At 39.6% G+C, this 14365-nt stretch overlaps 1 protein-coding gene across 1 annotated transcript in view; it reads left to right on the top strand.

The window, feature by feature from the left end:
- The first annotated feature begins 75 nt into the window (after positions 1–75).
- Positions 76–14365, top strand: part of dmgdh (dimethylglycine dehydrogenase) — a 129879-nt gene continuing 115589 nt past the window's right edge. The window contains exons 1-3 of the mRNA XM_063049319.1: positions 76–359; positions 1874–2051; positions 10612–10710. Coding sequence (XP_062905389.1) covers positions 220–359; positions 1874–2051; positions 10612–10710 — 417 coding nt within the window. The 5' untranslated portion in view covers positions 76–219. The remainder of the gene's footprint in view (positions 360–1873; positions 2052–10611; positions 10711–14365) is intronic.

The following is a 14365-nucleotide window of genomic DNA, read 5'->3' as shown; positions in this document are numbered from 1 at the left end:
ATTGGTCAGTTACGATTGTGACCCGTATTAGCAAATTTCCGCTCTTTCATTGGCGGGAGATATCAGTCTTCTGTTCTCTGATTGGTGGATGGCTTCCTGCGTATCCAGGTTATCGACGGGACATGGTTACGAAGAGTTTAGGCTTGACAGCAGGCTTTGGAAGTGCTGAGAGGCAGCTAGATTTAATTATTTATTTTCTGTTTCGGGCCGGACTTGAGTATGTCGCGGTTACTCAAAGCTTTTCAAGTCCAAGTTCTTCATCGAAAATCGCCATTACAGACAGCTTTAGCAGGACGCTCCCAGTGGACTCCTGCCCGTTGTGTAGGCAGCACACCACCCACCAAACCATCCAAGGAAGGGTGAGTGCTTTCTGAAACCCTGCCTTTCCACGTCTGAAAATGTTCCCGTTTCTGATAGCTCTGCATATAATCTTGATCATATTCAATTTGCACAACTTTTAAATAAAAAGATCTCTTTTTAATCAGTCGCAAAAATATTCTGACCATATTGAAGCCAGTTTTCCTTTCATCTGCGCGCATGTCTGATCGTTTAAATATTGAGTTTCTTTATCATATATCTTGGATTTAATCTCTTGACGTGAAGACCGTAAAACTTAAATGGGGCATTCAGCTGAGCTTAAAATGCGTGATGGTAGCGGGTTAGATCTAATGCTGCGAAGTGTTCTGGAACGAAGAATGAGAAAAGGCGGAATAAACTATAAAGTACAATTCTAAAAGTATTGCTGCCGCAAACCAAATTACGTTTCAGGTAAATCAGTGATAATAAATCTGATTCTGATTTGAAACGGAGTCATTAGAGGTATGTGTGCATAGTTGAAGGTGGCGGGCCAGATTGAGGATGTAGTTAAAATGCAAACGAAGGGTCTCCAGCCGAAGGATCTCGGCCAGAAAAGTCGACTGTACTTTTTTCCATAGATGCTGCCTGGCCTGCTGAGTTCCTCCAGCATTTTATGTGTGTTGCTTCGGATTTCCAGCATCTACGGATTCTCTCTTGTTCGCACACGGGATCCTTGTCTTTATGAATGTAGGTGTGAGGTACACTACTGAAGTATTGCGTCCCGTGGGAAAACAGTAAATGATTCAGAGTGAGTGCCAAAGATATTTAACAAAATTATTCCAGGATGATAGGGTTGGAGTCCTATGGCGGACACCTATAATCATGAAGGATTAAGACAGAATGGATAACGAAAGTTAGAGAGAACATCGCTTTCCATTAATGGTGATTCCAGATCAAGGAGACATACAAAGAAGATGATTGGCTAAAGATGCAAAAATGCTATGAGGAAAAGTAATAAAGCCTGCCTTTTCAGGGCTAATATGGAGGTAGGTGCAATTGTAGTGTTCAGCAGGGAGCTGGATAAGTTTCTGAAAGGAAAGTGCAGGGCAATGGAGAACAGGTTGAGGAGTGGGGCTTATGCTTATTGCTTATGCATTATTCAGCACAGGCATGATGGAACAAATAGCCTCCGTCTGTGCTGTAACCATTTGATGTTTCTGTGAAGTATGTAGAAATAATCCAAGACTGTAAATTGATCAGGTATAAACTTCTGTCAACAGTTATTACTTCCTTGGACTTGCTCATCCTTTTGCACTGAGGTGCCAGGTTCATTTCTGCATATATACTGTACATCTAGTTGGCACCAACTAGATGAGTTGAAGGGCACATTTATTTTCTGTAGTTCTGTATGCGTAAACATGCAGCAACAGTTTTTAAAGCAAGTTGAGGGTATATTACTTATATACATGTATTGTAAAAGAATAATTACTAGCAAAGTGTAATTGGAAGCATATCAATTGAAACAGTTGCCACACTGAAAATACAAGACCAATTCTTTTGTCCCTTTGTAAATTAGGAAAGAAAATGAGCCACCTTCATCCTCCTTGAAAAAGTGGAAGGATAAAGCTGAAACGGTTATAATTGGAGGTGGTTGTGTCGGTGTTAGCTTGGCTTATCATCTTGCCAAAGCTGGGATGAAAGATGTTGTTTTGCTGGAGAAGTCTGAGCTAACAGCTGGTTCTACTTGGCATGCGGTAAGGAAATTGCCAATTAATTTTCAATCTACTCAGGATTTTCTTTCTAGCATGTTTAGCAGGTCTCAAATCAATATTACCTAATATAAAGCAGAAAATATGGGAAATACTCAGCAGATCATACAGAAAGTGTGAGAATGCAAAGTATCCATTCACCCCAGTAGCTCCCCAACTCGCTGAGTATTTACAGCATTTTCTGTTTTATATGTCATATTTACAGTATCTGCAGTATTTTGCCTTCAGAGAATTTGTTATGTTTTTAGCCTGTTGAAGTAAAATAATCAACCATATCTCCATGGCCCACAGAATGTGCAGTGATGGAGTGCTGCAGGGAAGAAGGTCTTGCCTTCACACAGTGCTTTTAACATTTGTAGCACATCCCAAATATATTGGCGCCATTATATGTAGTGAAATACATTTACAGGAGTCCAGTCCAAGTAAATTAGCAGATGTTTTGTAATTACAGCAAGTATTGTCATGCAGCCAGTGGCAATTGATCCTTTTCCATTGGTCATGATAGCTGAAGGGTGAATGTTCGCAAGAACTCAGGGTGAACCAGCTCATACATCCTTTTCGTCAGCTGATAGCTGAAGGGTTGCGCGATGAGTCAAGTCCTACTTTAGAGGTGATGAGCACACAAATACGCTTCATGCACAAGTCTTAAGAGTGCTGCACTTCCAGGAGTGTCCTCTTGGATTAAACAAATCCATTCCAAAACTGAAGTGAAGATTGCACTGGTGACATTTTCAGGAAGAGAAACCCTAAAAATAGCTTATCTGGTCATTGCAACATTCCTGCTTTCAACCTGGCTGCTGCTTTTCTTACGACTAGATTTCTTGCAACCACATGACTATTATTAAAAAGTACTTCAATAGATATGGAGTGCTTGAGACTGTCTGTGAAATACAAAATGCCAGTTTAATACCCAAAGATTGTGCACATTAATTAATTCATTGCAATATGCCAGGTTCAAGTGAGAATGAATTCTGGAAAAGCTTAGGTCTTGTATAATGCTTGGAATATGTTGCCAATCAGTATGGGGGACATGTAAAAAACATGAGGGTAAGGATGAGTTGTTCAGCAATTCGTATCTTCCATCTGACCGACTGTTAGCACTAGTATTTATCTTCTCTCTGGGACAGAGCTTTGTACTTGGGGAATAAGTATTACTGAGTTAGTGAGTAGAAGATGCACAGTCATCTCAGAAAGAAAGAGCGAGGGATAGGAGGGATGTTTGAATTGTACTTTTTTGCCATCGTATTTTTTGAGATAGGCTTTCAACCACATTCTGGAGTGTAGTATTCTATATGATAACTGGAAACAGTGATATCTTAATTGTTTTCTGTTAACTACTTCTCATTTTTTTTTTGGAGGGGGTATCATGGGGCAACGGCAGACAACTGGCTTCCGCGATGGAATCACGTGATTTGATGATCATAAATATTATGGGATTTTGTAAGGAATTGTGTCCAGAAATTTTATTTACTGATGTATATAAAAACTATGATATTCCATAATACCTCAAATAAATTTATTCTTTTGTACTTATTGCGCTTTGTATTGCATGTGTGGATCTACTGTAAATATACAGTTTAAAATTTCTATTTATTTTGATGTCAAATGCAAAATGTAATGTGATATTTTTACTTTTTCAGTTTTGCAAAATGTGTTCTAGTGTAGAATGTGCATGTTAAATGCCCCCATTTCTACGTTAACTTTATTAATGAAATCATTAATTAATAAAACATGTCAGTTAAATTGTATTATTGTAAACATTTTTAAATAATGTTATTCTACCACAGCCTGTGTATTTGTTATATTCAGGATAAGTTACTCTACATGTGCCAAACCGTCCTTAGTGAAGTATATATAATGTATCTACTGGTGTATAACCTGCTAAATGAATCTTTCCCATTCTTCATACAATTAAATCTATATTCTGCCGCATCCTAAAATTTCTTGGGCTTGGATACAAGGCTGAAAGGCCTCTTATACTGTAGATTTCAATGATTGGTTAAATAAAAGTTAATAAAACTGTTGCAAATAGTGATATTCACATCACTAGTACCAGCCTACCCACCATCAAGGAAATATATACGGAAAGATGCTGGAAAGGGGCCAGTGACATCATGAAGGATCCCAATGACCCTGATCATGGACTGTTTGTCCCACTCCCATTAGAGAGGAAGTTATGCAGTATTCACACCAGGACCAAATTTCAAAGTAAATTTATTATCAAAGTCTATATTTGTCACCATATACAACCCTAAGATTTCATTTTCTTGTGGACATTCACAGTAAGTACAAACAAACAAATATAACAAAGTTTGTTATAGCTGGGGGTGGTAATGGGGACACTCCCACCACTTATTAAATGCTCCCAATGGTGTGCACCTCAAATAGCCCCTGACAACCAAGCTCAGTTCCTGGTCTTCACATGTAGCTTACCTAGTAAGCCCAGCAGAACAGTTTCTACTGACAGGAGAAGGGACAAAGACAGGTTACTGGCGACTTAAAACCAGCTGCTTCGGGCTTATGGGGCTTGTTAGCCATGATTGGCAGCTCATCTAGGAGAAGGAAACCTCCGCTGCCTTGTGCCTATACCCACTCTTGGGTATACTCTGAGGGAAAGGTCCGGAACTGGAGTCCCTAGTGCAGTCCTACATTGAGTTCCATGCTGGCTGGCAACTCCTGTGACACTGCTGGTACCAAACTATCGGTCTCTGCCATTCCTTTGGGTTCATCAGATGTTTGCTACATGGGGAACAGCTTGCTCTCGTACTGCCAGGCTTGCATATCTAGACAGCTAGGACGCAATGGCCATGGTCAACGATGACTGATAGTTCTCAAAGTATTGAGTACATGAGATGAAGGATCCTTGAAAGCATGTCTATTGGTTTTGAGAACAGTTCAGTGATGAGGCAAGTGAAGTTGAATGAATTTATCCCCTCTGGTTCAAGAGCCTGATCATTGAGGGTAACAACTGTTTCTGAACCTGATGGTGTGAGTCCTGATTCTCTTGCACCTCCTTCTTGATTGCAGCAGTGATAAAGGAGCATAGCCTAGATGGTGGGGGTCCTTGATGATGGATGCTGCTTTCCTGCAACGGTGCTCCATGTAGGTATGCTCAGTGTTGGGGAGGGCTTTACCCGTGATGGACTGGGCTGTATCCACTACTTTCTGTAGGCTTTTCCATACCAAGCTGTGATACATCCAGTCAATATACTTCCCACTGCACATCCCCAGAAGTTTCCCAGCTTTTAGATGACATGTTGGATCTTTGCAGACTTCTGAGAAAGAAGAGGCAGTGTCGTGCTTTCTTTGTGATGGCACTTGTGTGTTGGACCCTGGACGAATCCTCTGAAATGGTAACACTGAGGAATTTCAAGTTGCTGACCTTCTCCAATTCTGATTCCCTGATGAGGACTGGCTCAGGGACTTGTGTTTTGCTCCTCCTGTAGTCAGTAATCAGCTCCTTGGTCTTGCTGACATTGAGTGAGAGGTTGTTGTTGTGGCACCACTCAGCCAGATTTTCAATCTCCTGCCCATATGCTTGTTTGGTACCACCTTCGTTTCGGCTAACAACGGTGTTGTCATCAGCAAGCAATGGCAGTGGAGTTGTCATAAGTGTTTATGCCTCATAACTGTCATAAGCCTCACAGTCATAAGTGTAAAGCAAGTCGAGCAGGGGACCAAGCACATGGAATTGTTGTGCACCTGTGCAGATGGAGATGGTGGAGGAGATGTTGTCGCCAATCCAAACTAACTGGGGTCTGCAAGTGAGGGAATGAAAACTCCAGTTACACTAGTATATATTTAAGGTCCCCAAACAGTAAGGCTGATCAACACCACTGTCCACTAACCCACCCCTCTACGTCCTCAACCATCATTACTTTATCATTTCCTGTCAGGCACCTTATGCACAGACAGTCCTGTACCTACTGTCTCTTATGGGCATATAATCAATCTATGTATATAAGTTGTGTATTTATGTTTATTACGTTTTTAAAAATTATTATTGGGTTCCTTATCTTATTGTGATATGTTTAATGCTGCATCGGATCTGGAGTAGCAATTATTTTGTTCTCCTTTATACTTGTGTACTGGTAATGACATTAAACAATCTTGAAAAGTGTTTGGTTATTTCTTGGAAACTTTTACAGTCTAGTTATGCAGAAAGTGTAGCAAAATTGTAAACAGACACATTTTGCCGAGTAATTATAAGCTCAGATAGCCCTAACTGTTTTCTTTTGCACAAATGGTGACAGATGAATGAATGTGACACAGACTAACTGACAAGGTAGGAAGAAACACTGGAGTGCAAAGTGATATTATCACTTTCCACCATTTCTAATGTGGAAATGAAAGATTCATAAGGGAGGGTGATCAGTACCCCCATTTGGTAAATATATGATAAACAGAGGAGTTGAATGGGAGAAAATTATCAACAAATACTTCAAAATAATATGAGTTAATCATTCTAAAGAGTTAATTAATATTTGACTTTTACCACTTACATTACAAAAATTGGTGATGAAGAGGCTACAGATGTTGATCAGCTGTAAGTTGGCCAGGCCAAAAGCAGATAGAATTTAATCCTAAGACATGTGTGCTGATGCAACTTAGAGTTCAAATAAGGGTAAGACATGTACCATAAATGTGAGTATTGAGGAACAAAAGGACCTTGGAGCACAAGTCCAAAGATGCCTGAAATTGATTGCATATGTAGATGGGGTTGCAAGCCTTCATTGCATACCTGCAGGGAGGACTTGGGAACGCCATGTAAATCACAGCTGGTGCATTGTATACATTCTGGTCACCACACTATATGAAAGAAGTGATTGCTCTGGAGAGGGTGCAAAAGTAATTTGCTAGGATGTTGGCTGGGATTGGAGTTTAATTATGAACAGGGGCTGAACAAGCTAGACTTGTTTTCCTTGGAGCAGAGGGGGCAAAGGAGGGACCTGACAGATACTCAAGATTACGAGAGGCAGATAGAGCAGACGGTATGATGCTTTTCCTCATGTGACAGGTGTCTGAGACCAGAGGGATAGGTTCAAGGTGAAGAGTAAGAGGTTTAGAGGGAATCTAAAGAATATTTTTTCACAAACTATGGCTGCAATTGCCAAGATGTTCTAGGTTATAGACCAATGGGACTGGGAAATGTTAGTACATTGTTGACATAGTGGTGGTAATCTGAAGGGCCTGTTTCTGTGGTGTATGTCTCCATGATTCTTCATCATGAGACTTAGATTCTAAAATTTTAATTGCATTTTTGGTAATTTTCAGGAATCATTTTGGAATTCAAAGAATTTTTTTGGGGGGGAATAATTAATTAATTGAAATACAGCACAGACCAGGACTTTCCAGCCCTTCAGGCCACACTGCCCAGCAACCCCTGACAACCCCGATTTAACCCTAACCTAATCACAGGACAGTTTGCAATGACCAGTTAACCTACCCAGCACATCTGTGGACTGTGAGAGGAAACCGGAGGATCCAGAGGAAACCCACATATCCCACGGGGAGGATGTAGAGATTCCTTAGAGAGGACACCGGGATTGAACGGTGAACTCTCACGCCCCGACCTTTAATGGTGCTGTTTTAACTACTACGCTACCAGGGTGAATTATGCTTAAGCATCAAGAGCAGAAGTAAATATGATAACAAAATGTTTGCTAAGTGTATTAATATCATCCAGTGACAAAACAATACAAACAATAAGGTAATTAAAAATCAAATATGACTTTGAGGCTTATTTCCTGAAGGATACATCTGGAAGCAGAAGAATTGTTTTAAAGACGGTGAAATGCGCTGTTTGCTTCAATGACCAACACAGTCCGAGGATGTGCTGGGGGCATCCTGCAAGTGTCACCAGGCTTCCTTCGCCAACACAACATGCCCATGACTTACTAACCCTAACCCTTCGTCGTTGGGATGTGAGAGGAAGCCAGAGCACCCAGTCATAGGGAGAACGTACAGATTCCTTAAAGGCAGTGGTGGGAATCAAACCCAGGTCACTGGCACTGCTTTATGCTAACCGCTAAGATAAACATATCAATGGTTAGACAACATTCAAAGCCATTTTATTAAAAAAGGACATAAGGACACTGGAAGATGTGAGAATAGAACATTTGAAAGGATGATATCTCGCCTATATTACGGTATATACTATTAAAGTCTGAACAGATGTAGCCTCTGTAGGGGTGACTAGTCAGAGACCTTTAAAATTATGGAAGGTTTCAAAATGATGAGTCTAAAGAGATTTCACATTTGGAAGGCTAAATAAGAGAGCCGCTAAACACTCAGGATAAACTTCTTGAACTGGGAATTTATAAAAAATATACAGCTTGAATCCAGGAGAATGTGTTGCAATAAATAAGAGATTTGTTTGAAGAAAAGCTAATATATAGATAAGAAAAAATACTTTCTCTGATATGATTAAGTAAAAAAGATTGTGAGGTGGATTGAATGGAGCATGAAAGTGATATGGACCAATTGAACTAAATGGCTTATCTGCTCTTTCTTCCACTGTATATAGTTGTACAAAATAACAATGCAAAAGAAACTTCTGTTTTTTAATTTAATCTCTTGAATCTATATTCTGTTTCACTTGATTCCAGCTGTGTTGCAAGATTAATTGGAACATTGTCTGAATTATTTGAGCTAATGCTTTGAGTCCAAAGCTCCTGGGATGAGCTAAATTAGACTGGAACTTGAAAAATGTTTCAAGAGAGTTAGTTTATGAAATCCTATCTAAAGCATTCAGTATAGTGAATTGGAAGAGCAGATTTGTTGTGATCTGCAGATTCTGATACAGTAACAAATAATCTGCTGGAGGAATTCAGCTGCTTGAGCAGCATCTGTGGGAGAAAAAGAATTGCCAACTTTTTGGATTGAAATCTTCCCACAGATGCTGCTTGACTTGCTGAGTTCTGAAGAGCAGATTATTGCTCCACACTCCATCATCTGCTGTCTCTTGTGTCTACAAGAATACAATTTCTGTTCTATGTGCACATCGAAATAACTAAGTAATTTTCATTATTTAGCACCTTTCACTTGCACAGGTTATACAAAAGTTCCTTAAAAGTCACTGAATTGCTTTTGAGATGTGGTAATAATTCTATCAGCCAGTGTAGAAGTCAGTTTCTACAAATACCAGTGAAATGAACAAATGGATCATTGGTCCTGGAGGGTACTCTTGGATAAATGGGCAAAAGTAGAAATCTCCTGCTCTTTCAAGCATTTTTCCTTTCACATAAAATGTAGGGGACCTAACACTTTTAGTAGCTTTACTTCCTGACTAGGTGATAATCCTCAGAAGTTGAAATGCAAGAGGCTGTCAATACTGGAGTCAGGAGTAACAAGCAATCTGTTGCAGGAATGTAGGAGGAGAGGAATGGTCAACCTTTGGGTCAAAACCCAGCACCAGGATTTTGACCCAGTAGATTGTGGAAATCCCAGAAGCATTATTCTAGATTGCATTGAGTTAGACTTGTTAGATTTATAGGTGAGCATGCGGTCATTAAGCCAAACTGGCATTGTTACTGTCCCTGATTGACCTTGAGGCTGCCACGGTTATCGGTTACAGTACACATTTGAAAATCAAAATTATAGGTTATTTTATTGAAATGGAAATAATAACAACAATTCTCATTGGATTTCACTAACCCTCCTACTGTATTTCATTGGTTTTCACAAACTATGGTATGTTTGAATTTGGAAAAAATTAGAAGTGTGGTTTATGACCTTTCTATTAGATTTGAAAAAACTTGGAGGCCATTCATTCAACATTTTCATTTGATGTAATTTGACCATTTCCAAACTTGTTTTATTTCTCTGTACTGTTGGTTGAGAGGAATGGAGTCGTTGAAACTAAGGTTTTCTTTTTTCCCCATTTTCAACTTGTTAGTATTGCCCAAGTCTTTTAGTTTAGTTTACTAATTCTGTTTAGTTTAGTTTTTATTTGGGATGGGGTTTGTTTTTTTTCTAATTTTTTTCTTTTTCATGAATTTTCTTCAGTTTTTTTTTGCTTTGTATTACTCATTGTTATTCTACCCGATTGGGAGTTTCGTCAATTTATACTATATGGTTTTACAATTATTCCTTTTAACTGTAACAATGTATCTCCTACTACTTGTATTTTTGTTTTGTTATGTTTTCATTTTATGAAATTAATAAAAAGATTGAAAAAGGATTTCACAACACCATTGCTATGTTTTCAGGAGAATCCCATTGAATTTTTTGTATAGAATTACCCATTTTAACACATTGACTGCATTACAATAATGAACAACGAAGAATATGATATGCATATTGCTAGGCTTCAAGGATGAAGAGGCTGATATGAACGTTTCTTTAATAATTTGGCATTCAAAATTAAAGAGAGGCATTCAATTTACAACGATACTATGAAAATGAATATTATTTTGAATGTTAATTCTTTATAAATTAAATGCATATTTATATCCCCTAATGACAAACCACCAACAGACACATTTTGTTCAAATTTGCTTCTACAAATTTAGGCCTTAAACTCAAACATTTTATCTTTTTTCAGGCTGGTTTAACTACATATTTTCATCCTGGAATCAATTTAAAGAAAATTCATCATTACAGCATCAAATTGTATGAAAGTTTGGAGGAAGAGACAGGACAGGTAAGTGTCTTCATTAACCAATGAGGTTCTTCTCCATTTATTGTGTAATTGTACAGTTGATACCATATTCTTGACCACTCAGAAAAGCCTGTGACCCATCAAAATTCATTCTGAAAAGGAGTCCATAAAGAAGGCTATCAAAAATTACAGGGGATTCTAGATGTACTGGGTAAGTGGGCTGTGGATTAGCAAAGAGTTTTCAATTCTGCTGCATTCAATTGTGTTGCATTATGAGAAATCAAACCACGGTAGGACTTTTACAGCGAATAGTCAAAACCTGGAGAGCGTAGAGGGATTTAGAACTACGAGTACATAGTATGCTAAAAGCAACATTGCAGGTAGACAGGGTGGTGAATAAGACATTTGGCATCTGGCCTTCATCAGTCAGGGCATTGGCTTTGGAGATTGGGATATTATTACTGAGACTCCACCTGCAGTATTGTGTACAGTTTTCATCACCCTGTTTCAGAAAAGACATAATTAAACTGCATCAAATGCAGAAGAGATTTATGAGGATGCTGCCAGGAACTGGAGCCCCAGGTCAATCAGGGAAGGATCGGATCAGAATGTAGATGTCAGGGAAGGTGTTGAAAGACAAAATCGAAATAACAGGTATGATGGGTCAGATAGTTTGAAGTATGCATATTTTAATGTTAGGAGAATTATGGGTAAGGGTGACGAACTTAGAGCATTGAACAGTACGTGGAACTACGATGTTGTAGCCATCACTGAAAGGGCAGGAATGGGTGATAATGTATCAAGTTTTCAAAGATTTAGAAATGATAGAGGAGGATGTAAAAGAGGAGGAGGGGAGTTACGCTACTAATCAGGGACAATATCACAGCTGCACTCAGGGGAGACATAATGGAGGGGTCAAACACTGAGTCCATTTGGGTAGAACTCAGGAATAGGAAGGGTGCAATCACACTGATGGGATTGTACAACAGACCCCCTAATAGCCACTAGGACATTGAGGAACAGATATGTAATCAGATTAAGGGAATGTGTAAAAATAATAGGGTTGTTATGGAGGATTTCAACTTCCCTAATATAAACTGGGACCTTCCTAATATAAGCGTTTTAGGTGAGGCTGATTTTAAGTGTATCCAGGAAGGTTTCTTAAACGAATATGTGGACAATCCAACAAGAGGAGGGGCCGTACTGGACCTGGTGTTGGGTAATGAGCCTGGACAGGTGACTGACTTTTCAGTCGATGAACAATTAGGGACCAGTGAACACAACTCTCTAACTTTCATGATAGCTATATATAAGGATAGGTATGGTCCTTGTGGGAGATTTTTAAACTGGAGTAGGGCAAATTACGAGGGCATTAGGTAGGAATTAAGAAGTGTTAATTGGGAACACCTTTTCTCTGGCAAGTCCACACAGATATGTTTAAAGATCAATTGTACAGAGTGCAAGAAAGTTGTGTTCCTGTTAGAAGGAAGGACAGGGATGGAAAGATCAGAGAACCTCGGATGCCTAGAGAGGTGATGAATTTAGTCAAGAAGAAAAATGGAAAGTACGTAAAGGTTCAGAAGTTAGGATCAAACAAAGCACATGAGGAGTATGAAAAAGCCAGAAAAGAAATCAAGAAGGGAATTAGGAAGGTCAGGAGGGGCCATGAAAATGCTTGGCAAGTAGGATTAAGGTCAATCCCAACGTATTCTATACACACATCAAGAGGAAGAGGATAACTAGGGAGAGGGTGGAACCACTCAAGGATAAAGTGGGGGAATATTTGCTTGGATGCAGAGAATGTGAGTGACGTACTTATTGAGTACTTTGCTTCAGTATTTACCAAGGGAAGGGATATGGAGGACCAGGAGATCTATGCTGAATGTATAAATATGTAAGGGTGTTTAGAAGCTAAGGAGGAGGAAGTGCTGGGCCTCCTAATGAGTATTAAGGTGGATAAGTCCTCATGGCCTGATGGGATTTACCCCAGGTTATTGAAGGAGGCAAGAGTCAAGATTGCTGGGCCCTTGACCAGTATCTTTGTGTCCTCCATAGCCTTGGAGGACTGGCAAGTGCTGTACCTCTATGTAATGCCTTGGTTAAGATATTTACTGTTATGCTGTAGGTATTTCATTTTAGCAGCTCTGTAAGAGCAGTTTGTTCAGCTTCCAGCTTGTTTGGGTTTGAGCTAAGATAAGAGGCTTGTTATTCAACTTAGGAATGTGCTGTCAGCCAATCAGGATAGTGGAACTGGGAGAAGGTTCTGGAGAACGCTGGGTTGAGGGTCTTTGTTGCCGTGAGCTGGAAGAAGGTGGGGGAAAGGATGGCTGAGGATGTTGTCCCTGTTGCACAAGGTGTTTTGTGCAGATGAATGGCTTCAAGAAGGAAGAACCAATACTCCTGTAGGAGACCCGCTTGTTTGAGATGGATTTTGAGTGATGTTCAGAAGGTGGTCTGTGCTTTCACACAGACCAAGGATCCAGCGTGAGAGTGACAGACAAGCTCAGGATTTGAGCTCCAACTTAAGTGCACGTTTGACTGTTTAAGAGTAATGTGCCCTTTTTGTTTTTTTTCTTTCTTTCATTTAATAACTGTTCGTTTAAATTAACATTCTTAAATATACTTCTTTATGAATTGTATGCAATGTATGATCTGTTATTTCTTACTGGAGGGCAGTAAATCATACGGCAATCACACAGACTCGTGTTTGGGTGGGCAAGACATCCCAACCTCATGGATTTGGTGGGACCAAAGTTGTATACATTCTAGACATACGAAGACGGAGAAAGATGGGTTTATCACTGCAAAATTTAGTGGCTGTTAATAAGGGGCTAACAAGCTGGTTTTCCAGAGATGCCCAGAAAAAGGATGTTTCATTTATTTATGAAGGGAACAAGGGAAAATCCTTGGAGCTTTAGAACTATAGTCTCACATCAGCTGTAGGGAAATTGCTGGAGAAAATTCTTAAGGGATAGGATATATGAGTATTTGGACACCCATGGTCTAGTTAGGGAGAGGCGGCATGGCTTTGTGCCTGGAAGGTTGTACCTTACCAACTAGATTGAGTTTCTTGACAAGGTGATCAGAGTGATTGATGAGGGGAGGGCAGTGAATGTTGCCTACATGGATTTTAGTAAAGTGTTTGACAAAGTCCCTCATGGAACGCTAATCAAGAAGATTAAGATGCATGGAGTCTGTGGCAAATTGGCTGTTTGGATTCAGAACTGGCTTCTGCATAGAAGACAGAGGGTAGTGGTTAAATGGACTTATTCGAGCTGAAGATCTGTAATTAGTGGTGTTCCATAGGGGTCTGTGCTGGGATCTCTGCTGTTTCTAATGTATATAAGTGACCTGGATGAAAATGTAGATGGGTGGGTTAGTAAATTTGTAGATGATATCAAGATTGGTGGAGTGTAAAAGACTGGCAAAGAATATAGTATGATACAGATCAGTTGCAGATATGGGCAGAGAAATGGCAGATGAAGTTTAACCCAGATAAGTGTGAGGTATTGCATTTCAGTAGGGCAAATGGAAGGACACAGTACACAATTAAGGATAAGATCCTTAACAGTGTTGTTGAGCAGAGAGATCTTGGGATCCAAGTTCATAGTTCCTTGAAAGTGGCTACACAGGTCGATAAGGTGGTTAAGGCGGCTTATGGAATGCTTGCTGTTGTTAGTCAAGGCACTGATTTCAA

Source organism: Mobula hypostoma, chromosome 5, assembly GCF_963921235.1.
Source record: "Mobula hypostoma chromosome 5, sMobHyp1.1, whole genome shotgun sequence".
Lineage (NCBI taxonomy): Eukaryota > Metazoa > Chordata > Chondrichthyes > Myliobatiformes > Myliobatidae > Mobula > Mobula hypostoma.
The sequence above is the reverse complement of the archived record's forward strand: the minus strand, read 5'-3'. Positions and strand labels throughout refer to the sequence as shown.